The sequence below is a fragment of the Athene noctua genome, chromosome 1 (assembly GCF_965140245.1).
Source record: "Athene noctua chromosome 1, bAthNoc1.hap1.1, whole genome shotgun sequence".
Lineage (NCBI taxonomy): Eukaryota > Metazoa > Chordata > Aves > Strigiformes > Strigidae > Athene > Athene noctua.
The window spans coordinates 227,444,143-227,470,854 of NC_134037.1; the positions used below are offsets into that span (position 1 = coordinate 227,444,143).

At 33.4% G+C, this 26,712-nt stretch overlaps 1 protein-coding gene across 2 annotated transcripts in view; it reads left to right on the plus strand.

Annotated features, from left to right (window-relative positions):
* DIAPH3 (diaphanous related formin 3) overlaps positions 1–26,712 on the plus strand; it is a 255,321-nt gene that overhangs the window by 57,757 nt on the left and 170,852 nt on the right. For both annotated transcript variants that reach the window (XM_074912215.1, XM_074912225.1), the window contains exons 10-17: positions 1,948–2,058; positions 2,491–2,609; positions 2,756–2,872; positions 4,067–4,185; positions 4,321–4,385; positions 4,956–5,060; positions 7,274–7,609; positions 8,569–8,683. In XM_074912215.1, coding sequence (XP_074768316.1) covers positions 1,948–2,058; positions 2,491–2,609; positions 2,756–2,872; positions 4,067–4,185; positions 4,321–4,385; positions 4,956–5,060; positions 7,274–7,609; positions 8,569–8,683 — 1,087 coding nt within the window. The remainder of the gene's footprint in view (positions 1–1,947; positions 2,059–2,490; positions 2,610–2,755; positions 2,873–4,066; positions 4,186–4,320; positions 4,386–4,955; positions 5,061–7,273; positions 7,610–8,568; positions 8,684–26,712) is intronic.

The window sequence follows — 26,712 nt, forward strand, 5'->3', positions numbered from 1 at the left end:
TTTTATCCCCAGCTGTGTTTTATTTTCTTTAGATGTGATAACAAATAATTATTGTCTAAGACTGGAGTAAGTTACAGAAGTCTATCAACATTTTTATGCAGTTGATTTAAATAATTTAGTGTGCTTTGTCCTATTGATGTCAATAAAATAAAAGCAAGTTTTCTTTATTATTATACAAATTTAGGTATGTGCATGTACTGAGTTTCGTAGAAGTTCTGAGGTACTAGACCTTAATTTCAGCTCTTCAGTCAAGTAAGAGGAAGAAACAAAGCTTGTTCTGTCCTCCTATTACCTTGCATCATCAATAACTTTAAAACAGGATGTTGTATGATGAAACAATATAAGAATAGATTCTGTTGTGGCAGCTTTTCTCCAGGAGAGGTGTTGGATGGGTTTGTATAGTGGTTCCAACCACATCATGCCATGTGTCTTCCTTGAGCATCCTTGTCCTCTTGAGCATCTCTGGAAGTTGCAGAGATGGTCCCAACTCCTGACGCAGAGCTGTGGGGCCCTTGTAGTTCTCTCTCCAAGTGACTCCAAATACCATCATTTACGGGATTGACCTCAATGTTTGCATAGGTATTTCCCTCACAACTTCTCTTCTTCCTCTCAGGTTCTCCTTCTTAAATATTTTATCAGAGAGGCATAGCCACCATCACTAATTGGCTCAGCCTTGGCCAGAGGCGGGTCTGACTGGGAGCAGGGGGAGCTTCAAGAAGCTTCTCAGAGGAGCCATTTCTGTAGCCCCCTGCTCTGCTACCAAAATTCCACCACACACAAACCCACCACACATACTTGCAATCCTTTCAGTAGGATAAATGTAGGATCATGGTTGTATTACCATTTAATCTTAGCAAGTTTCTCTTGGAAACCTAATGAGTGCTGCTGTTTCTTACAGTCTATATCAAAGCTGCTAGTCCATCTAGTTCTGGTGACTATATGTAAATTCAGTGCTATGAATTATTTGTACTTTGAAGATGGCCAATACTGTATCTTCCCAATATTACCTTTTGCCTGACCACAGCATAATACATCATCGTTTTCCGGATTATAAAAGGCTTTACAACAAAGTGAGCCAGACTGCTTTATTTGTTTACATAGTATATTAGGCCAAAAGACAACCCTAATTGACTTGTGCTTTTAGAAACACCTTAAAATGCTGGAAATACATGAATAACATATTTCCTGTGCATTGAAGCAAGATGTGAAAACAATAAACTGGGTGAAAAAAGGAAATAATGGCTGCTGTCATCCTTATTTATGATTAATAATAAGCTGTGATTGTTCTAAAGGCTTGTGAATCTGGACAGTGCATTCCTGCTGCTCCTTGCTATGGGTTTTCAAGATGAATCTCTTGATGCTTCAGAAGAGAGACTACTCACTAGTTGACTTGATGCTTGCTTTTGAGCTGAATTACTGGTTCCCATGAAGTATTCTGACACTCAGTATGTTTAAAGAGGGAAGATTTTTGAAAAGAAGGGGGAAAAGCGTGTTCTGTTCTTCAGGCTCAGTTTAGTTTAATAAGCATTCTGTCTTCAAATATGTTTTCTACTGTTCACACAGACTTTAGTCATCACCATTTCTAATATGTCAGTTTTTATATATATTTATAGATAAATGTGTATTTACATTGTTTTTTATGTGTTGAGAGTTATGCCTATCAAGGTATTTACTACCTGGTGAAGTTCATTTACTAAAGCAACTTGCTATTTATTTAATGGCATAATTCAATGGAGTGAGAAAATACTTCATTTTTATGGAAATTTGTGAGCTAGTGTTTGGTATTCATGTAGCTGATAAGAAATTTAATTATCTTAATTATAAGGTTACAGTAGATTGATAATCAGACATGGTGTAATGTCTAATTAGTAGTTTGTTATGTCTTTTTGACTATGATGTATATTGAAACCTAAGAAATAAAATAGTTTAATATTTTCTCTGTTACAGGTAGCTTGCATGCAGCTCATCAATGCTCTCGTTACGTCTCCTGATGACTTGGATTTTAGGCTTCACATCAGAAATGAATTTATGCGCAGTGGATTGAAAGAGATACTGCCAGTAAGCGTCTTGTAGTCTCTCTCTGCATTACTATTTAAATTATTGGACTATTTGAGCTTGAGAGGGGGAATGGGAGAACAAATTCTAATAAATTATTCTCAAGGGCATTTTATTAAGTATGGGTATGAGCAGTTAGATAGGAGAATTAGTTTTAAAATAAGAATGAAAAGGTGAAGTATCACCTCTGAACTTTATGCTGATTCCTCCGCATTTTAGGACTTTGATTTAGAACATGTGACAGACTGTTGTGCAGATGCTTGTTAAGCCAGGCTGAAGCTGTGTTTACCTTTTGAATATTTAACTTAACTCATGTGTTCTTGTAGTTTTAAACTTTAAAAGAACATAGACTTATGGAAGTTATTAAAAAGATAAGGTTTATTTACATATGGAAACACTAATTTTCCAAGCCTTTCTACTGTTTCCTCTTTGCAGCAATTGAAATGTATAAAGAATGAAGCACTAGATATTCAGCTGAAAGTGTTCAATGAACATAAGGAAGAAGACATGATGGAATTCTCTCATCGTTTAGAAGATATTAGATCTGAACTAGAATATCCTTTTGATATCACTAAGAGAAACATGAACAAAATAAAATGTATGGACATTTTTCTGGAATAATTTCTGTTTAAAGAAGATATCAGTCAATATTTGAGAGAAATATTTTTTTCCTTGCTATTACTCTCCTTAACACTTTTACTGAAGTAAATGATGTTTACAACATGGTGTGGAACACAGTTAAGGACACTAGTGCTGAAGGATATTTTCTTTCTATTCTCCAGCATCTTTTGATGATAAGAAATGATTATTTTATACGGTATGTTTAATAGTATGTTAAATGTTAATTATGGATTTTGTTGTAATTTAGTCATTAATAGAATATTTCTTCCATAAATTTAATGATAAATACAGTTTTGTCTTTTTCTGTTTGGATTGCAATTTGTGAACTCATGTTCAAAAGTATCAGCTTTGTATAAGAATGTCATATATATGTTTTTTCCCTTCTGCTTAGGATATGTTTTTATATATATGTATGGAAAACTGTTTTTGTTGAGATCTTAACCTTACTGACTGCAAGTGTAAGTGATCAGGACAGATTTCTCGAGGAGTTATATATCATGGTAGTAGCATTGTAATTTTGTGGTGTATTTGGGTTGAAGGACAAATCCAAGTATGCACTTTATACAGAAATTTAAACATATGCTTAATTTAGAGTAACTTTTGGTTGGGAATTGAGTAGTTTCAATATACGTTATAGGTCATTGTGAACATGTTAGTGTCTCTTGGAAAATGCATCAGATAAATTGCAGGGAAATAGTTAATAAGTTTGAAGTTGCCAAACACTTTCTAAAATCTGCTTGTGTTGTTTTTGAGGAAATGCTGGAGGAACCAGATACAAACTGAACAGGGAAGGAAAGCTGTCTGTTTTCTGCATAGCATTCTGCATAACCTTGCATTTCAGGCAGGGTCTAGCACAGATGCACCCTTAAAGGTTAAGAGTGCTTGCCTGACGTGGGTGCACCTGTGCTACACCTCTTCTACCTGAAAGGGTTTGAATTCACAGCTTGCATGTTCTGGGCAAGTGGTCCAGCTGTCATACCCCCTGGCATTTTAGAACAAAGTGTTTTTCATACCTCTTACGGAAGCAGGGCTGCAATGCATCTATAGGTACACAAGTGTCACAAAACCAGAAGGGATCAAGCTGAATAAAGAGCCCCCTCTTTACTGGGAGGAAGCAGGAGGTACTCTGTCCTTGTATTTCCATAGTGTGGAGAGATGCAGAGTTTATAAGAATTATCTTTACATCCGCTGTTTTTTCAGGCTTTGTATAAACTGTTCTTGTGTAATAAACTGCCAGATGTATTTGTCTGTTGAGACTTTTGGGGTTTGCACCTATCCTTTTATGGAAATAAGTCAGTCCAAATCTTTTGACCTTACTTTGTTCATAGACAAGATTTTAAGTATATGTTGATAAATAAATATGCTATAAAGATCTCATCTCTGTCTTTAGTCCACAGTATTTCAAATTAATTGAAGAATGTGTGTCCCAGATAGTGTTGCATCGAAGTGGAACAGACCCAGATTTCACATATCGTAAAAGATTAGATATAAATTTCAGTCACTTAGTAGGTAAGTACTGTGTTTGGGAATGGTTATAGTATCATACTTCTTTATGTGTTCCTAAAACAAAGTTAAAGTTGTACATGTGGTTAAGAATCTTGTGTTCCCTGTATATGTGCAAGTGTGTTTGTTTATTTTTTCAAGATATTTGTGTAGATAAAGCAAGATTAGAAGAATGTGAAGAGAGGGCTTCTGAACTTTCCAGAAAAGTAAGTCATTTTTAAGTTATATTATCATAAGATGGACATAGGGCTTTAATTAATAACTTCATGAATGGTGTAACTGAACATAAAATAGTTTTCAACTTACTATGTTTAAGTGGGAATTTGGATTTTTCTTGTGGACTAGGAAACAGAGGAAAGCGGTGCAATATAGTTAACCTGAATTGAGAGTTTTTCTACTATTTATTTTAAGGTTTCATGTACAAATCTCCCACAAATAACTGAATATTTAAATATTTACCAGTTTCTTCAAGATAAGCAGTGGGAGAATAACTGACTGATTTGTATCTATGGACTCCGTATTACTGTACATCAGTTCTTTAAGCTACTCTAATTCTAGTTTAAAATACATTGAGTAATTTATACTATTTCAAATGGTGAAGACTTGTAGTGGTAAATAGAGGTGGTACTTCCACACAGTAGATACATGGAATTTAGAATAGCAGATATATTGTATGTGTCCTTAGTATTGTTAACATGTGAGTTTTAACAAACACAAATGTTGAAATCTACAGAAACTATCAACAATTTTCTTCCTTTTTTTTTTCTTTTTTTTAGTTTGAAAAAGATTTTGTAGTTCATCAGGAGACTCAGGCCCTATTGCAAAAAAAAGAAGAAAGAATCAATGAACTTGAAGCAGAATTACAAGCTTTTAAATCACAGGTAAAGACAATTTAAATAAATGTATGAAGTATTTTTTTTGAAAGGGACTTAATTTTGTATCTTTAGTAGATTCTGACAGCACAGTTGAGGATTTTTTCCAAAGAATCCTTGTTATCGATTATTATGGACTGTTAGTTTCCTTTATTTCTATTTTATACGAAGAATTGTAGTGTGACATTAATTAGCAGTTTGAGTTCCCAGATGATCCTTTTTGTGCCTGAGCTCTGTTAATTAAACTAGTTTCTTCTATTTCATTTGGGTTTCCTTTCAGTGTCATATTTCCAAAGTAATTAACCACATTGGGTAATAAGTCTTATGCTTTTAGATTAGCATTCATCACTGTGATCTTTATCCCTCCACAGGAAATTATTCATTATGCAGTTTGCTTTGCTGAATCCTTACCATGGATATCCAGCAGTGAAAGAAATAACCTGTGGCTGGATAAGAACATTTCCAGATAATTTTTCAATTTTCAGGCATAAATAGATATTTTAGAATGTGGAGAGGGATAGTGCTGATTTTTGAGTGTAATACTTGAGTTAGCTTGTAACTGCTTCAGCTCTAAAATCTGCGTAAGGAGACTGTGTGACCAAGGGATTTTTCCTGTGTCTTATTTCTTGGAATAACAAGCACAGTCTAAAAATGGATAAAGAGAGACAGCATTTGGGAGACATGCGTATTAGGAAGGTGATAAAATACATGTTTTGATCATAGTGGGGTTTTTATACTCTTAAGCTTGTTTAATTTTCTTAGTGAGGAAAATTAGTTTAGCTCGTCTTTGGTCTGTTTAAAAATGTCATTCTAATTCAGGTTTCTGGTCAGAATTAAGTGTTAATGTCAAACAGGCTTTAAAAAAAGCAAGTACAGAAATTGTTGCATTCTAAAAATATTACTTCAGTGAGAGCTGTATATCATTCATTGAAGAAGTGTGGATCTTGAAAACATACTTGCATACTTCTTGTGAGTGAAATAGGTTTTCTCGCCTATTTTACTTCTTGTCTTGTTCACTGTATTCATTATTATCTTGTTTTACATGCAGACAGTAAGCATAACACCTGATTATGCTCACTAATGATCATACCATGAATTATCCTGCTGTTAATGGGATACTTGGAATGTTTTGTAAATATCAAGTAATTGATTACTGCAATTTAGTAATCTTAAATCTCTTAAGAGGAGTCTTTTCAGTTGCTGAAAAGTGTGGCTACTTCCACCTCTTCTGAGTATTCTTCTCATAGTCTTGTTCCTTTACTCTTTTGTTGTATTCGGTATTTGTTCATGTATTTCTTTCATTATTAGAACCTAATTGTTCAGCAGCTACTTGTCAATGTAAACAATGTGTATGTTCAGAAATTAAAAATAATAATACTGTAGTACATGTATTTATTGCTGTTCAACTATTTCTTTTTACAACTATTAAATCTTTTGCTTATTGTATTTCCCTCCATTTTTAAAAAATGACTTGTTTCAGCTCATAATTATCAGTTAAAAAGTTCATCAATACTATCACCAGTAGATAAATATTTATTCTTTATTCTTTTTTTTTTTTTTTTTTTTTTTGTCAGGTGCCTATTAATGTTTGAAAGCCTATGATAGAAGTTCTTTAAATAGTAGAAATAAATATATTTTTTTTAGACTTACGGAAGTGCTAATAAACCTATTGATACAGTATAGATGTCCTTATTGTATAGAATAAGAAGTTGGTGTGTAAGGCAGTGGTATTTTTTGGAAGGAATTTTTTTCATCATTGCTTTGTTCTTTCAATTCTGTACAATGAGAATGCTCCTATATTGGAAAATACCTGTTTTTCAACAGAACTACTAATCTCTTCAGATTCTACTGTTATGTCCTTGGAATATTACCCTGTAATGTGAAGGATAAGTAAGAACAAGAGAGACTAGGATGTTACTTTTTTAATTTGAGCTAAACTGTAGTAGTCTAGAAAAAATTTCATCAAGACACCTATCAGACCCTTCTTAGATCATGATCAGTGTAATATGACAAGTAGGATATATCATTTCAGTTTATCTTTTTGGCGTGAACCTCCTGGTATGAATGTTGGTCTCATTATAATTCATATTTGATTGTCCTATACAAGAAAAATGGCACTGACTTTCGATTGGCTTGCTGAATTCAATCTATAAACTATGATTGTTATGGCATTTTTTTGATTAAAAAAGGGTGAAACTGAATAAAAGTATTTTTCTCATCAGTACGGCTCTTTGCCACCTGGTTTTGTACCGTCAACACGTGGAGATGCATCTGTTGTTCCACTGGAAGCTGCAGGACCACATCGACTTCTGCCTCCTCCTCCTCCACCGCTGCCTTCTAATGGAGCAATTCCACCACCACCGCCTCCTCCCCCTCCTCTGTCACTTCTGAATGGCTTGGGAATTCCTAGGGGTTTTGGTGGTGCTCCTCCACCACCACCTCTACCAGGCCTGCCTGGAGCACAGTGGTCTCCACCTTCATGTACTTTGCCATTTGGAATGAAGCCTAAAAAAGAATTCAGACCTGAGGTTACCATGAAGAGACTCAACTGGTCTAAGGTAGTACTGATGAATGTCAAATACTCGATGTAAAATCTTACCTACAGTTTAGGGTAAATAGATTGTCAAGAGTAAGACTAGATAGAGGAATTGATACATTAATTAAAATTATGTAAGATATGGGTTACTTTCTGCCTTTACGTTTCATTGTTTTCTGAAAACTGTTTCACTGAATCATGAATTATTTGGGCAAGTATCTGTTGACTTTCTGAATTGCCAGGAAAAGTTATTTCTGGTCTAGAATAATATGACCTTGATACCGTCATGATTCCTGGGTTCTACAATGCCTTGTTTAGGAAACTCTTTACATTAGATCAGTCACTGCACTGTACTGATAGCTATACAGTTTCCAAGCAAGTGTCTTGCATCTGTCTAGCCTGGACTGTGGGAAGAAGCATTGCAGGTGTTTCCATTTGTTCTTAATGTAAATGTACTTATGTAAATTTAATGGTTGAAAAAATGCAGAGTCTGTTTCTTTTTTTTCTTCTCCACTGTGATGGGATCAAGTATGCCTGGACTATTAATCTATTCAGTTTTGGAAGCTCTAATTATTTAGACCAAAATAAGTTAATAAAAATTTTTTAAGAGCTTTATGAAGCAATCAAAGCTACAGTCTAAAAAAGTACTTAATATCTAGTTAAACCGGCTGTGTTCAGAGATTATTTAAAGTTTACCAAGTTTTAACTCTAGACCAAAGACAATTTGCTACATTTAAACCTTGGATAACAGTGTGCTGTGTTGTATTCTTAGAATCAGTTTGTCCAAAAGCACTTACTGTAAGCATTATTATTTACAGTCATAAATATATTAACAATTATAAAATGAGTTATATACCAAAAGTTGATGTGCCTTATAGAGATCTTAAGTATTTAATTTGCTTTAGACTCTACAGAGCACAGTCTCTGGATAGTGTCAGAACAATTTAATCAATAAAATTTTGTTTTGTCTCTTGCTTATAGATCAGGCCTCAGGAAATGACAGAATCCTGTTTTTGGGTTAAGGCAGAAGAGGACAAGTATGAGAATGCTGACATGCTTTGCAAATTGGAACTTACATTTTGTTGTCAAAATAGGGGTAAGTAATTGATTGCTTTAATTTTCAGCTTTTAGAGATATCTTTAAAATTCTTGGGGCTTAAATATATATATGAAAAATTTTAGAATCTAATATTCATGTTCTGTTTTTTTAGTGGAATGTGTGAAGAAAAAAGTTTGAAAATCCTATACTACTTAAAGCAGTAATACTGGAATATTTTACTTAAAGGGTGACAAAAATTGTGTCACTTACAAGGAAAACCTTACCAAAAAAATCTGAGAAACGCTCTGGATAATACAGACTTTTATTCAGTCACGTTTGAAAAAATATTTATAAGATTTTGTCAGAACACCTTAATAAAATACTGTGATCTAATCTTGATTCCAGAAGGTGATGTGTTTACCCTCAGAATGCACATGATAATTGATGTGTTTTGGCTCCATGAGGGAGGAGAGTTTTAATGAAATTTTTTACTTTCTGATAAACCTGTAGCAACTTAGATCTCTTTTGATATTTTGCTTAGCTTCTTCAGCTTTTAAAACCTTGTAGAAAAGCAAAGTATTTGAAAGCATTCCTAGCTTTAAATTTTTTATCCCTTTCTGGAAGTAAGTTGTCTCACTAGTAGTTTAGATTATTCTGCCCATATATAAAATGCATATATTTACACTGTTGTTTCTTGACACCTTTTTTTTTTTCCTCCCCCCTTGATAAGTATTGCAGACTTAGTACTTTGGGGCAGCCAGAGGGGTGCAGTGATTAATTCCTTTTGAAATTGAGAAGTCATTATTTTTTTAGTTTGTTTTACAAATTTTACTTTGATATTTTTATTTTAATATAGTGCATAACATTCTCAAGGGGGGGTTTTTGTTTGCTTGGGTGTTTTTGTTTTTGTTTTTCTTTTTTCTTTTTTTTTTTTTGTGTATGCTTTGGTGTATCATCTAGTATTCTTTTTTTTACTATACCAAGAACTTTATTTTGTTTTTGTCAAAGCAGGCTTTTTATGCTCTAGCAGTATTACTATGGAGTTGAATATTACAGTTTATTACTGTTGATACTTAATAATATTAAGAAAGTTGTGCAAAGATAAAAAGTCAAGAAAACCTCACTGACCATAGGCATTTTTTCTTGAATCTATCAGAATAAGTCTAAAAATTAATTATGGTGCCTTTATAATGTTAGAAGAATTCCCAGAAATGTTCCCTGAATTAATAGGTTGGAAGGTTTAAAAGCTGCTGGAGTAAATACTGTTTCCTATGTGTAATTAAACAGTAAAATTTGGGAGACAAGATGATGTTCAGGCCAAACATGTTAATGGCTCAGAAGAGGATTGTGAATCTCCACAGACAACAAGAACATTAGAGTTAACATGATTAACGTTCCCTCAAAGTTTAACTGAATGGGCTGAATACATTGTCCTGACAAAACCTAACAGAAGAGATCTACAGCTGAAAAAGGAGTGAAGTGTACTCTTATACCAAATGATGGGGTTAGGGGGGAGGGCAATTAAAAGGCTATAGCCTGCAGGGAGAAATCTATTTTTTCTTTTACAGGTGGAGTTTACTGTTTAATCTCTTTTTTAAGTTTTGAAATATCTCTCATCTCACATGAGTTATGTAAGTGTGCCATTGTGTTAACTTTTCAAAGGAAGTGGAGACACTAAAGATTTAATTTAGAACAGTAAGTAGGTGTCTAAAGGGCAACATGGAACTAAATTTCATCTTTGTTCAAGTGATTTAAAAAATTAAATTTGCATTCACGCTTAAACACATAAGTAGAGAGCACCAGACATCTCAGTGTCTCTTATTAAGAATTATAGTACATATAGGACAGCAAAGTAACGGCTTTTGTTCTCATGATCATGAAGAAAGGGGATGCTTTTTTGTAGCTTATGCAGAACCTACTGATTATGACAAAACTTGCCAATGAAACTGAGGATGGACAGTTTTCTTCATTTCTCAGTCATGAAGAGATTTAACACCATGCTTTCTAAAGTAGAATCAGCAAGATATTCACTAGACTGAATTTGAGAACAGTCCTTGACTATTTCTAAAGCTTTGTCTCTAATACCAGAAAGACAAGAAGTTGAAAATAATTCTGTAGCCAAATGACAGCATGCAAAGAATGAGCTGGTTTCCACTCCATTGAGGGTCTGCTTATGCACTCTTCATTGAAGTCATTGTGTTAGAAGAGGTATCTAGTTGTGGAAGCAGGGACCAAAATGTTCAATGATGCTTTAAATGAATTTTATTCTGATTAAGCAAAATCAGATTGAAGTACTCAAATGTTCAGTTGGTGTATTTTGCCAGCTGATGTGCCAAAAGTATTTCAGTGTTGATCCAGAAGAGGAGGTCTTATGTCTATGTTAATAATGCATTGAGGAATTTCTACTAGAAAAAGGAATACAGAACAGTATAGAATAGAGCTGAAGCTTTAGCAGATGTTTGTATAGAAGTTATAAATGATGTTGATTCTGAATGGGTATTGAAGCAACTGAAATAACTGAAGATGTTATGGAGGTATGAAAGAAACATTACTGTAAGAATAAGAAAGTAAAAGAGGGTCTAGGTTCAGAGCATAGGAAAAATAGTGAGCAAAGACTGTACATGGAGGAAAAAAAAAATCACTTTTCTTGAGCATGTCCAGAGACATGTCCTTGAATCATGGAATTATTTAGTTTGGAAAGAATCTCTGAAGGTCATCTGGTCCAATCTCCTTTGTAAAATGACCAATCTAGTTCATGTTGCTTGGGGCTTTTTCTAGCTGAGTTTGAGATATCCCTAAAGATGGAGATGCAGGGATGGACAACCTGCTCCCATGTTTGTGGTGATTTTTCTTTTTTTCATAACATCTTTTTGAAATATCTCTTGTTGCTATTTGTGTCTGTTAGCTCTTGCTTATTGTGTACCTCTGAGAAGAATCTCTTTTCCTCTTATTTGTATCCTTCTGTTAGGTAGTTTGAGACAGCAGTAAGAGTTCCCTTGCCCTTTATCCTTCTTAAGACTGACAGCTCTCTCAGCCTTTCTGTCTGCATCTTATGTTTCAGGCTTCTAATCATCTTGATGATTTTCTGCTGTACTCATTGCATTATATATTTTTCTTGAAGTTGGGAGAGAGAAAGACAGCAGAGGGAAAAAAAATCACTTCTTTGTCTTGCTGACAAGAGTCTTTGTAACTTATCGGAGGAAATACTCTCACTATGCTGTGTTTTTAATAATAATTTTCTTATTTTCTTTTCTTTCTTTTACTTTTTATAAAGCTGGTTTTGTCACTTACCAGAAATGGAACCATTTTGTGAAAGCAATGTTTTCTAAAAGTTTGAGCTGGAACAATGAGAAGTATCAAGGCATCAGTTGCTGATGGTATTCTTGTAGCAACTTACTCAAGACAAAGTTTAATTTATTTATTGACTCAGAAATTATTTTTGTCTCAGAATAAATCAGATCTTAAATAAATTTATGTATATGAAAGAATTAGGCAAGGGCATAATTGGAAAACCAACTCCTTTGTCTTAAACCCGCATAGATTTTCTGATGCACAGGGAATGTGGCAGGAGAATATTTGTTCAGAATTACAGGTCAGTGGATGGAACATTTTCAGTTTGAATATTTGAGAAAAGATGTGAATGTGACTGAAAAGTGTACATACATTTAAAATATTTGCAAGAAAACACAAGAGTTTTTTGTGAGATGCCCCGAGAAACAAACAAACAAAAGACTCTGGAACCCTCAGATCATTAGCTTTGTGTCAGCAGCTAAAAGAATAAATGTAAGGAGTGAAATCACTGCCTTAAAGACATTAGTGTGGAAGTAAGGTATAGCTCTTACCTGTCTGGGAGGGGAAAAAAAAGTAATTGAGAAGTTCTGAAAATAAGGTGATGAATGTGAATCATTTGCATGAATCATCTTTTGGTTTTCTGATAACTTTTCTTTTTAAAGGCAAAAACAAGGATTGTTATGAAGGGTAGTTAGACACCTGAAAGGGAAAGAAATAATAAATATTAAGATTTACCAGGATTATACTCATTATTGCACAACAATGTAGAAAATATGTGAAAAGCCTTTTTTGGCAACAATGGTATCAAAGGAATCTCTTACTATAATTGTTTGAAAACATTAAACTGAGTATATGAATTAAAGTTAACTGGTATGTGAAATACTGAGTAGCAGAGTTGAAACAAACACCTTATATGTGCTTCTATATTATCTTAAGCCTAAAAGATGAGATGAACAAACAAAAATGCTCATTATTGAATGACAACCACTTGATAATAAATGTGTTGTAAGCCTGATGAAAGGAGAATAATCACTGGTGTAGGATGTTAATATGTTGTCATCTTTGCTGGAATGATGAAACGTACAGGCAGGGGAGTGGCACTTTGCATGAAAGCATGAAGTGTAGCATCATGAAAATCTTGGGGGGGGTGGGGGAGGAAGCTTGCTGTGCAAAATATTATATTATTGGAAGGAATTTCCACTCACAACATTGTGCTGTATTAATAGCTCTCAGATCAGATGATGTTTGTGATGACAAAATGTTAAGTGAGATTAGAGAAGGTGCAAATTTTGTGGCAATAAAGCAGGAGACTTAACTACTTGTATGTGAGTTGAATTGATTCCTCATCAGGATGTTATGAGAAGATCAAAACTTTAGCTGAAAGAAGTGACTGTTTACAATATTCCTGTAACCAGCGTGAAAAGGAACTGTTCTGTCAATGGGATTGAGTCGTCCACAGGACCTAGGAGGTTAGAGTAGGAGAGAATGATCACCAGCTTATTGTACCAGGAGAGAACAATCCAAGTAAATCTATTAGAGAAGTATTCAACCTCAGGACAGGGAACTAAATGAAAGCTGCAGATGACCAAGCAAGCAAGATACCTATGCCTACTACCAATCCAGAGGCTATTCTGAAAATGCTGTCTTGAAGATTTGAGTAAAATTTGTATTGTAATTCAGAGAAAGCCCAACTAAACTATGGGGTAAAAAACATGTGTGACTTGATAGGGAAGTTAAAGACAGTATCACAAGGAAAAGGATAGCATTAAAAATGGGGAAGACCTGCCCAAATGAAGATAACAGGAAAACTCATTAAATGTAGCTAGATAAATGTAAACAGGACATGCTGCACATACTCTTTTAGAATTCTGAATGTCTTGCAAAGGATCCTCAGCTGCTATTGAAAAGTGTATTTAATTTCTTCAAAATGAAGTTAGGTAGGGAATTGGTGGGACTCATTGGTGACAACTTCAGAAGTTCAGCAGATTCAAAGAACATTAGACAAATTCAGGGGTAGTAGGTCCAAAAGAAATAGGAAAGGATGTATTTGTAGGAAGAGGAGTTTACTATTTTGGGAACTGAGGAGAATTAATTATAAGTAGTGATAAGGCTGGAATAGTGTCTTTTCAAATAACAGCTCTTACAGCAGCTTTTGGAGAAACAGTGCTGGGCTAGAGGGTTCACTGGTCAGACACAGTAGGACATTTAACTTCTTAATCATGTATATGAATGCCTGATTTCTTGAAGTAACTTCAAGCTACTGTGTTTAAGACTTACAATGCTGAAATAAGGTAAGTTTTTATATGAAAATGATTGGTCTTGTCACTTATAGAAGGAAGAATAGCAATGAACACCTATATGGAATGTACTTAGTTTGTGGATATACTTTGAAGAGTACTGGTGTGAAGAAAATAAATCAGTAAGTTGGTGGAGGTCTGTGAATAAGTACAATTAATGTAGTGAGACTGTAGTAGTTAGGCTTAATGTGGGATATGTGTTCAGGAAAACTCAAGAGAGAAAGAGCTGCATGTTGCATAAAGTAATCCTTTGGATGCTTGAAGTGGTTTGCCAAAGGTAATTCCAAGACTTAGGAGGTTGTATAGAGTGTACAAGAAAGCAATCTCTAGCCAAAAAAAAATATTTTCAAACATTTAAATACAAAATGACACTTTGTTTTATGTATGCAAAATATAAGAAAGGTAGTAGTTTTCCAAAATACATGCTTTATAATTAGTGTGCTATGTTTATAAATATCTTACTAATAAATTGGTTTGCTTCAACATTTTTTTTTAATGTAACTGTTATGTTTAAAGTGGTAAAGTCCAAATGAGGATTAGAAATTGCAGATCAAACATGCAAGAAACCACTTCTAAATTCTTCATTATTTTTAGCAATATGCAGGTAACTGCAGTTAATGGGAGATAGCATGGAAAATTAGAAATTTATGCTTCTTTCTTTTCTAGATATCAAAGGAAACTGATCTAGTAAACTTGAGAAAGATTGCAGGATCTCTTTCTTTTTTTTTTTAATTTTTTTTATTAACTGGGACAGATTTTCATCCTAATCTTATTGGAGATGGCGGTGTCTGATCCCATCACACCAGAGCACCTGCCAGACTTGATTATTCAGAAATAAAGCACTTCTGTGGGAGTGCTATCTCTGTTGGCACTTGTCTTGAAAAGGTCAATATAGTTCTCACTAATTTTTTTTTTTCTTTTTTTTTTTTCCCTCCCCTGTGTACTCTGTAAGAAAAACCATCAAGGTCTAAACTGCTATAGTGCCAGCAAAGTCTCCAACATTTTAAACCTGAAAAAGGAGAAAATGCTATCAAGAAGGTTAAATTAGCAATATAAATTAATTTAGTGCTGAATTTGACATACCACAGCTTACTCAGCATAAGCAACAGAACTTGTGGTCAGCCACATGAAGGATTAGGTGGGGTCCTGTGCCCACACATTTTCCTCCTCTGGAGGAAGACTTATACAGAAGTTGCTCCAAACTGTGCTTTTTATAGAATCTTATTACAAATCTGTAAGACTATTAACAATGTAGTCTAGTAACTTCTGCTAATGATACAGCACTGAGTAACGAGTTACCTTTCAATGTAACTGTGTAAAAGTAGAAGTAAAACCTGCTATGTGTTTAGATTTGGCTGCCTTGCAGTATCACCCTAACTACTGTTTAAATCAAAATTATTCTGAAACATACATTGATTTGTATTTGGAGTTAGGAAATGCTTTATCAGATAGTGAAAGAGTAATGTTGAAGAGTTTGTTACAGCACTTTTAACTATCTTCCTAAGCACAGTATTAATTTTACCTTAATTTATTTTAACTTAATTTTTTTACTTTATGGCAGAGTTGAAGTAGGTGTTGTTATTAGGTGATTGGTTCTTACCTTCTACACACAGACTATTTATATTTCCTGTCAGCTTCAAAACAGATTGAGTGCTTTTCTTTCTCCTCAGTGAAGTGCCTTGAAGGATTAGTTCCTGTAGTTCACCTTTACCTTTTTCTTTCAAACAAGTGATTTTTTTTTAATTGTTGATTTCTACCCAGAATGCTATATTAGTCTGCAGTCAACTCATGTTTGATAAAAATATGACGGTATATTCAGGCTAACAGAAGCACTCCACTCCCATCTCACAACACTGTGGTAGGAAAAGCCTTTGAGACCTTGATGTTTTAGAAGCAACAACAGTGTTCCTTTATTGATTTCTAGTGGAGAATGTTTTCACAATGTGAATAAGTAAAGTCTTAAAGGAGGTAGGTATTATTTTTATCTAGAGAAAGAAAGGCCTGCTCAGTATAATAAGTCCTAAATCATAAATACCAATAGAGTGGAAAAACAGGTTTGGAACTTAAAATGCAAGTTAAAGGAGGTCATCACAGTGCCTCTGATAATTTTGGTTATTTAATGGAAAATACTCCTTTAACAACTTAAATATTTGTCCCTATACCAGCAAGGATCTTGCAAGAATTAGCTTGCTCATGTTTGTATCACACACTAGGTATAAAACTGTCTCCACTTACTACAAACCTATTTTCATGTGTTTTACTTCCTTTTTAGTTTTGTTACATGTTTATACACTAAGTGCTTTTGATGAATTTCTAATCTATTGTTACAAGTTTTTATATCTGACTAAAGGTAACACTATATTTGAGTGCAATAAAATCATTATTACAACAGTGCTTTTCCTGTAGCCTTTTTTCATTGTGAGCTGATAAAAATAATTTAAATGCAAGAAAAGAAATGTTTAACAAACCTTATTTGGCAAACCTTCAAAGTCACTGTTGATGAAAATTATTAGCATTTAAATTTCCATGAGAACTGCTTTTTGTCCTTCAGAAAATCTACCATTTACTTTCTCAGTGAATGGCTTGATTCAGAGAAAATTAATTTCGAGGACAATTCATTTTTAAAACAAACAAAAAAGATTATATATTAATGGAGCAGTGACTTTCAATTAGGCAGCTGTTAGTGCTTGGGTAGACACTAGTATGGTATGCATTAACATAGTAGTGTATTTGGCAGAGTCTTTGGTTCTGTTTGCATTTGATCTGGTTCTGCTGGAACAATATTTTAGTTTATTCACATGCAAAAAGTGGTCATAGACCTCTTCTTTCCTCACCAACTAAGATTTCCTATTCGTCTGTGTAAATATGATCTGACTTAAACTTCTCTTTAATTAAAGTGGTGTCCTATATAAAGAACAGTAAGTTGATTACTTCATGTGAATATTTGAGAAACAGACTTCCAGTGTAGGCTGCTGTTCTCTATGTGATCTCCACATGATAAATTTCTCATACAGTTTCTTCATTCTAAATAGATCCTTGTAGTCTGTAAATATATTGCCTTGATAGTTTCCTACCAGAGTTTTTAAGGGGGCTCTTTCAATGTGTTTTATGAAACAAACATCATTATAAAGGATGTGTATTTTGTAAATGTCCTGTAGATGGAGTTCCCCCCACCATTAATAGCAATCAGGTTCTGAAGGTTATGTAAAGAATGGAGGGAACTTAGTTGATCTGAAATGGTAGGATTTTGTGGGGAGGTTGAATTTTTAATAGAAGTTTATTTTAACAAGATATTCTTTTACATAGGACATAGTCACAGTCTAGTTCAGCATTCTGAAAACTGCCCTAGTAGGACAGGACATGTTTGCATGATTTAACATTATTGTTGTTGTTATTATTATTACTGTCTGGCACATTAGTTAAATATTTATAGTGAAACAGTAGTTGTGTTTTCAGATACATGCTTCTCCTGGATCAGTTTGTGGCTTTCAGTTTCATTGTAATAAAGTAAATGAAGACACTGGACAATGTATTCTGTAGCTTTTAACAACTTTGTATTTCTGGTTTATGGCTTTGCTTTTCCACTCTTCCTATTTTCACAAGTTAGTTGGGCTCTGCTTTTCTTTTTAACTCACAAGATAGTTCTTCCACAACCTTACTCACCTCTAACAGCGCCTGAGTAATGAAACAGAAACCTTATCTATTACTCAGCTTAACAGTTGTAAAGACTGAATCTTTCCTGCTGTGCAATCTGACTTGTCCTTTGATATAGAACTGCCTTTTCCTAAAATTGTAAATGCATGTGTATAGCTGGCAAGGGTAACAAGATAGAAGGAACCTACTTAGGGTGACTGCTTATCTTTGCAGTTCCTTGATCGTGCAGTGTAATGCCTTGTGGCACTTAAAATTTGGCTGTAATGTACTTGATATACGTGCAGCAGAATGTTGTTTTTTTCTTGCTGGCATTTCAGTGTAAGATCTCAAAGCATTGGGTCATCTATTCAAAACAGTGGGAAGATGGAAAAAGCAACTAAATGTTCAGCAGGATTGTTTGAATGAAAGCTGCTATCAAAGCTGACAAAATGGAGGGTAGATATAACTGGAATGTGTGAAGAGAAACTGGGTTTCAAGGCTTAGTTGCATTTTGCAGGAGAAATCTTGGCATGTGGAGTTCAACAGATATATAATACTGCTGTGAAAAGAAACAAACCTGAATAGATATAGCTAAAAACAAACCGGGTTAGATCATCCTAACTGCAAAAAGCCAAGAGAAAGTTTATTGTCAGTAGTAATCTGGTAGTATGAACTAAGTTGCTCTTTTAATGCTCTATAGAAGAGAAACAGGAGTGATAAATGAAGGATTGGACTCGGTCAGACTTGAAAAACAGGAAGATGGAATCCATTTGGTGATACCAGTTGACTCTCAGAATGCACCTGTGAATCTTCCTATTATTTAAAAGAACAGGAGAAATAGTGAGTAAGTGGGGACAAATAGTGAGTTAAGTGATGCTGTGCAGGTGCATGCTTTATAATAAATATGAAGAATCTGAACCACTTGAACAAAAGTAGTTTTTTTCAGAACAGAATACCCAAATGCAGTGGAAGCAAACAGTTCTGATCTTGAGATTACTGTGGTTGAGAGAACCTGGGAGTATGGACCAAAACTCAAAGTATGAAGCATATTTGCGACTAAATAAAAGCCTTCTTGAGACAACAGTAGCAAAAATAGGTCAGTATGAAAAGAGGAAGAGAAATTAAGGACAGAGGGTTTCTTATGTCAAGAGGCTATTGTGCCTCTGAGTTGTGAAGAAAATACTGTGATTCATTTTGCTAGAACTTGTGCTTACCTTTAGGGTGAAATAGAAATTATATTACACTGAACTTCCTTAAAAATCATAACAAAAATTTTTTAATTCATACTACTATCAGCATTTGTTCTGGACTGTCAGTATAGCTCTTGGTACTTAGGAGAGTCCAATCTCTTAAGACAAGTTGGCTTCTTCTGTTTACTCAGGGAAATACTTGCATTCAGTATTCAGGGAGAGGAATAAGTATATAGATTAGTTATAGTAAAAGAATAAGATGTAATCAAAGTATAATTCTGCTGCAAGAATCATGTTATTCGTAATGATGCTTCCGATTAGTTGTGTATTTGGGTCAATTAGAATTAATACTTTGTTACTGTTTACAAGTAGAACTAATAAAAAAAATATATGCACACGAGATCTAATTCCTTAAAAGTCAGTGAGTTCTAGTGACTAGATAGTCAACTGTAATGTATTATGTAAACATAATGGGAGGAGAGGGTTAAAATCCTATTCTACAGCATTTAGAGATGTTAATGTAATCAGTACAGAAAGGACTAAAACTGGTGCAGAGCAGACTTTTTTTCCTTTCTTACTTTTCTCCAGCATTTAAAGAATTGAGGCTAATATAAAGATGAGTGACCAGATAGTAAAGAAATACTATTATTATTGTTGTTGTATGATAAATTATATTTTTATTTGTAGAAGACGTGTAAAATTACTGAATCTGCATACTAGACTGATTGTTCAGAATCATCATCTTGATCATCTAGAATTTACATCATCTTCAGTCTCACAAAACTACAACACAGGCTTTGAAGAGCAGGAAGTCAAGAAGTTTTAATGATATGAATTTTGTTTGTCTGAATTACTGAAGGAATGAGAAGTTTTCTGGACAGGGTTTTAAATGCATGTTAATTAGAAATTCTTTTAATATTTAGCCTAAAACTACATTCACAGTATCTGTCTGATATGCCAGCTTTGGTAGGTATGTTAGATTTTCTACTATCTATTTTTAATGCAAAAATACATATCCTTTTTTAACATAAGACAATTTGCAGTCTTTACACTTGGTTTTGTAGTATGTTGTGTTATTTATGTGTTCTCTAGCCAATAAAGATGAGAATTCACTTGCAATTCCATCATTACCATCGTTTAGTCTCTGTCAAATAGTATGAGCTACAACAGCATTTTAGTGAGAATGAATGCTACAGTTCTCTCCCACTTGCTTTTCAATATAATATTCTGAAATGCTGTATCTTAAAGCTTACTTGTAATGGATGCTTCCTTAGTTTGAATCTCTCTGTTTACGATTGGCTGATCACTTCATTCCTTAATGTACCACAAGAGTGTGTCATAGTACAGTAAATGATCTGTATTACTGAATATCTTGTTACAGATTTGGTCAAAGATGAGAGAAAACTAAGAAATAGAAACTCTGGAGGTAACATCTGTTGTACTTCTGTAATAATGATGAAGAAATGTGGTTTTATAATTGGAAGGTACATAGGCATACTTTCAGCTAGAAGACTTTTTTGTACTTTTTTTGGAAAAGTGAGATCAATGTTATTTCCAGCAGGTTTGTGTTGCTGGTGAAATTAGCAAGTGGCATCTTGTAACTCAGAACCAACTTTCCTCATTGTTTCCCATTTGTGTCATTTTTTAATGTTTGTCTTCCATATTAGGGAAATCTTTTAACAGATTGTAGTGTTTTGTTACATATTTATGTAGAATAGTACACTGAATTTTAAATCTTTGAGTATATTTAAATATTTCTAAGTACTTAGGCTGTGAATTAATGGAAAAGATTATTTTGTGGTTTTAGAAATCAGGTACCTAAATTACTAAACTTACTTCAGTCTTTTTATGGTAGTGATTAAAAACTTTTAACGTGAAAATTATGAAATACTTTTCTAATATCAGAACATTTATGTTCTTGGAAAATTGAGTTGCAGATTCTGATATAGTCTCCAATTGTACTCCCCAGTTCTGAGGAAAAAGTTCATGTGATTTACATGCGTTTATTGTGCATCCTGTTACGTTGGCTTATAGAAGTTGATACTTTTTTGTCTTTTTTAAAAAAGTAATAATACTTGTGTATTAACTAAACAAATGGGTTTTATTTCAGATTAGGATTTCAGGATTTGTTTCAAATTTCAGGGTTGGGAACTACAACCTTTGTTACATTTTATTTTACTGCACACCTTATGCCACTGAGTACAAATAAATAGCATGTGCATTTTTGTGGGGTTTATGGTGTTCTAGCTGTTTTTTAATAGGGAAAGTAAATTTATTTGTTAGTTTGAAAGCCTGTAGTTAGACAGTGTTTCATTAAGGTATCTATGGCATTTCAGTGTTATTAGTTACTTATTTTCAATTTTCCCAGAAAACTTGCTCTTGGCTCTAGCTGTTGCTCCTATCTGATGTTACGAACAATCATGAAAAATATACTCTAAAATATGGGGACACTATTGCAAAGGGAAAGTACAGTACAAACATGAAAAATAAGCAAGTTTCTTGGAAATATTTTTACCAGGTAGTTTTGTATTTCTGAATACAACAAGTGAAGTTAAGCAGTAGTTAGAAAAATCACAAGATAGTATTTAATTTAGATTATACAGTATTTTAATGTAGATTTCTGGAAGGAGACAGGAGGAAGCAGTGACTGCACAAAAAATCACCCTGTGGATGTATGACAGCAATGTTAGTCTAATCTTCTTTTGAGAATGAAATACATGCTGCTTTTTTTTTTTTTCCCAGTATTGTTGTTCTGGTGCTACAGTGTATCAGACTTGCAGTAATCACGCAAGTTTTATTGCTTTTAGTATATAACTGCTTTTTAATACTGATTCCATTGAAGAAAAAAGATCTAAGCTGCTTGCATCTTTCAAAAAGTTGGAAAGGTGCACTACTATCAGAAACAGCTCTGAGAACACTATGTGTTACTTTTCCCTTTTCCTATTTTTTTTTTTTTAAATCTCAAAAGAAGAGATGTTGGCATTTTCTGTTATTAACCATATCAACCGAAAACCCACTTTTGGGGTGTTATTTTCAGATATAAATTGATAAATATATTAATATCAATGAATCCTGAGTTCTAATGGCTTGTTTCCCTTATAGACGGCTATTTGAACAATATTGTTTTCTGATATTTAATAAATCTTTCACCGTAAGAAGCTATAGCTCTTATTTACTGAGCATTGTACATGAGAGTCCTTGTATCCTAAAGAAACAAACACAATTTGGTACGTGAATATCTGATGTCTAGAGGTATGTGATGCAATTTCCTCATACTGTAGACACTTTAATGACTATATTATGAATACAGAAATTTTACTTCTTAGAATTTGTAGTTTAATGATTTTCTGATAAGTAACTTGTGGCTACAGTTAATAGATGGTGCTTTCTTTTTTGCTTTGTTCGTTTTCTTCTCTTTCAAGGCTTTCTTCAAGAGAAGAATAGACGTTCTATAAGGTCATAAAATTAAATGATCATTGACTCATTTTGTATGTTTTTCTCAGTACTTTGTATTAGATTTTTGTTCTGTATTAGACCTGTCCAAAATCAATAGCTAAAATGGGCACTCTTCTGAACAGCCTTGAATAATTGGCTTATTACAGGGTATATTAAAGCATATAATCTAAATGAAGATATGCTCCATTTACCTTTACTTGAAGTCTTGTTATGGCTTGAGACTATGAGAGTTTAGTGTTTAATATGATGAGCACGAGGATTCTTAACAGTATTACTCACATGCTTAGACAGTATACCCTATAATAGCGTAATCTTTTGCTCAACACACAATGCATTGAAACTTCCAAAATCTCATTAAGTATTCTTAATGTCCTATTTCAACCACTGTTAATGGACTAGGCAACCTTTAAATGTGTCTAAAGTGATCTTACAATTTGATATAAACTGTAGTGTGTTAAGTAGGAACTAAACTAGAATATGTTGGTAATTCCAGTTGTTTCCAGCTTGAATATATGAGATCAGTCAGATCTCTTGGCCTTCACTCATAGTAATACCTACTTTTTTCGGTGGTTTAACACCCCCAACCCTCCAAGGAAAACAAAACAAAACAAACAATACCTCCCTCACCTCCAAATAAACAACATGCCTTCCCTTGCCCTCTGGAACATTTAATCTCCTTCTCTAGTTAATTTTCTAATACTATTTAAAGACATACTTTGGAAGTAAGCTGAAATTATTTATCAGACATTCTAGCACACATTAAGACAGAAGTCCTTAAGATTAATTTCTGATGTTTATGAGGTTAAACCACCATTACTTGTATGAACTGGCATCTAATTTTAAAAACATTTGGTTATTTAAATGTTTTTGGCAATATTGTTTAACACATCAGGAAGAGTGAGGAGGTCAAGGTTGACGATCAGATTTGAGTGACTGCATTACCTTCTTGTCGATTTCTACTGAGATTTGATGTACTTTTCAAGTCTTTGAGACAGTTTTGCTCAGGCAAAATATTCACAAAACTGAGTTAAGAGTATAATACTGATGATTATGCTATGTCCAGAAGTCATGGCACATTTTTTGGGTGTGAAACATCAAATCTACAGTTCATTCTGTATGTTAGATCATGGACTTGTTCTTGGTTTTGAAGAACAGGCCCTTCTGGAGTGCATATCTATCTTAACATCTTTTGATAAATGCTGTAATATACTTTAATTAAAAACAAAGTAATACTTCCAACACCCCTCCCCCAGTAACTGCCTGAATATTTATTAAAGTGGTAATTATTACTTTTCTTTAGTAAATGGTTTTAAGTAGCTAAATCATTATTAAGTATACTTAAATGTTACTATATAAATAAATGCTAGATCAGGAAGAGGTTTTGCATTAGCTACTAAGACCAAGAATTTTCTTGCTCAATTTTTCTGAACATCTTGTGCATTGTGATCAGTATTTGACCTTTACATCTAAATAAAATAGTAAAAGTTTAGGCTCTTCATTTATTAGTTTTGTATTGTTCCCTTTTAGCTTTTGTTTTCATGTATGAATTGTTATAGGAATTGTTTTAATTTTTGCTGCTGGATCCTATTTTGATGTCAAGATACTGTGGTTTGAGACCAGCTTGAACCCCTTCTTCAATAGTAGCATGCTTCTTTCTTAATTTGATTTGTTTTTTGGTGTCAGTGTAATGTTGCTATGGTCTTTAAAAGAACAGAAACTCTGGTTCACCATACAAGAACCAAAATGTAATTTCAAAAGGGAATACTGAAATTTGGGAGCAAAATAAAGCATCTTATTAAAAAAATAAAAATAAAATGGATAGGATGAATGACCCCTTCAATTTTAAGAACATCTCAGAAACTGTTAGTGTTTGATCTAAAGTCTTCAAGCTGTAGTCAGAAAGTTACTTTTGATATGCAATGTATTATTTAAAGCCTAGTATTTGTGATTGTTAATAAATTCCTACTGCAAAATATGTAAAGCTATTAATCTAGCTTATTGAGGAGTTACAGTACAGACTTCTGCAAATCAGTTCTTTATTCTTAATTAACGTTTTTCTACAGAATATGGACTACATTGTTTATATTGGCCTATCAACAAGTTAATGCTGTTGATACTACCTGGATTTATTTATTAAATATGGTAACTCTATCCACATGGGGATTTTGCGTGATTAACATTGGCTTTGGTTGTAGAGCTGTGTAACTTGTTTATCCTGCAAGTACTACATTGTACTCTAGAGATTTGATGTTCATTATGATTTGTTTATTACACTTGAAAATAAATCAATTTGTTGTTTCCTGATTTCTAGCTAGTTTGAAAGATATATTAATGCTTAGTTTCAGTAAGTAAATATTCTGTTTCCAACTTTTTCTTAGAAACTATTTTGACAGATTTTTTTATCAGGTATAATGCTCCCTCATACAACTGGGAGCTCACCTGTAACATGATTGCTACATATATATTAAGATTCATTTACCAAGTCAAGTTCCTTCCCAGAGATTTTTCTCAGAAAACTGTACATGCATGCAAATATAATCTGGGTTTCAGAGAGAAAAGATAGTCCCCTCTTTCTTGGTCATTCAAGACTAAATCTATAAGCTGCTCATGGTACAATAGCTATGCATTTAGTGCGTTCCCATTGCAAACTGTCTGTTTTCTCCACTTTGCATGTATCTACTTCCACGGTGCTACGTAGTGTACTTAATTAAGGTGAATGTAGCTCTCTTTTAGGGAGGTAGATATGTAAAAAATGAACATTTCTTTATTAGAGCAAACCAAACTTGTTTTTTGCTTTTAAATTTGCCTTAGGCATGTTTGTATTTTTCTCTAATTGCTATTTTGAATTTATATTGGGAGGGAGGAAATTTCCTGAAGCAAAGTTTATGCTTTGTGAAACCACATTCTGTATGCTAGAATAAATCTCAGTACTTAGAGTTACTAAATTTGAGCTATTATAATTGTAACTTCTATTGTTATCTGTTTTCTTAATTTTATCTTATTTTAAACATCAATCCCTTACTATGAGGAGATATATTCTTGTAAGACTAGGTAAATCAAATTTATAACTGTTGCTATTACTGTTGGTATTTGATCTGAAACTAATATGTAAAGTCTAAAATGGTAAATTTTCTGTGTTTTAGCATTCGTTTAAATCTGTCTGATGATTTAATGGCTGAGGTCATTTAAGTTAAATCCTAAAATAGAACAGTAAAACACTTCTGTCACCTTAGTTCTTAAGGGGTTCAAGTAAATGAAATGCTAATTATTGATTATGTCGTATCAATGTAATGTGCAGTCCTTCTGTAGTCAACAAGACTACTCTCCTAACAAAAAAATAATGAAGATCAGGAATTAGAGTTTGCACTGTCATTTTCTAATAAAAGTACTAATGCTCAGTTAAATGTCTCTGGCTCTACACTATTTTAGATTTCTTAGTAGGTTTTCCCTGTATATTTCTGTCTTTGTCTGTCTTTGTATGCATTATTCTTTAATTTCACATATATCATGTGAGATCAGTTTCATGTCTCATGTTGTGTTCTTGCATCACATCTTTTTGTTCTGTATCCAAATACTTTTTTAAAACTATTTATGCATGCCGTTTTGACTTTCTGCTTCCTCCTGTCTTCTCCATAGCAACCAGATTCTTGGATCTTTTTTCAGCCTGTATTATGTCTTATATTACTTTGACCTTTGTATATTTAAAAAAGATTCCAAACTTTACTCATCTTACATTCTCACTAGAAACAGATCTTAATGTCATATTGAATAACTTACTAACTGATGCTTCTCTGTAACACTTGCAACCTCTACTTTTTTTGATATATATAGAGATATGCAGTGGTTTTACAGACTGTGAAGCTAAAAATCTTTTCTCCCCTTCCTCTTTGTGTTGCAGTTTAGAACTGTGATTTCAGACGTGTTTTAAATATTTGGTTAAAAATCTAATGTTTAGTATGTGTTGAAAGTAATGGCTATGCAGCTTTAGGTATAGATTCTTTTTTCCCTAAGTCTGCAACAATAACAGTTTTTTAAAATGTACTTTCTGTTATAGTTACCTTGTGGCTTGAAATATACCTGCAGAGAATTACAGAAATACTACCTTTATATCTTCTAATGAAGCAATGTCATCTTAAACCAAAGTATCAGTTCTTCTCAGAAAAGGCTTTTATTGTGGTAGTTCTCAGAATAAAATGATAAGGTAATATTTTGTAGATTTC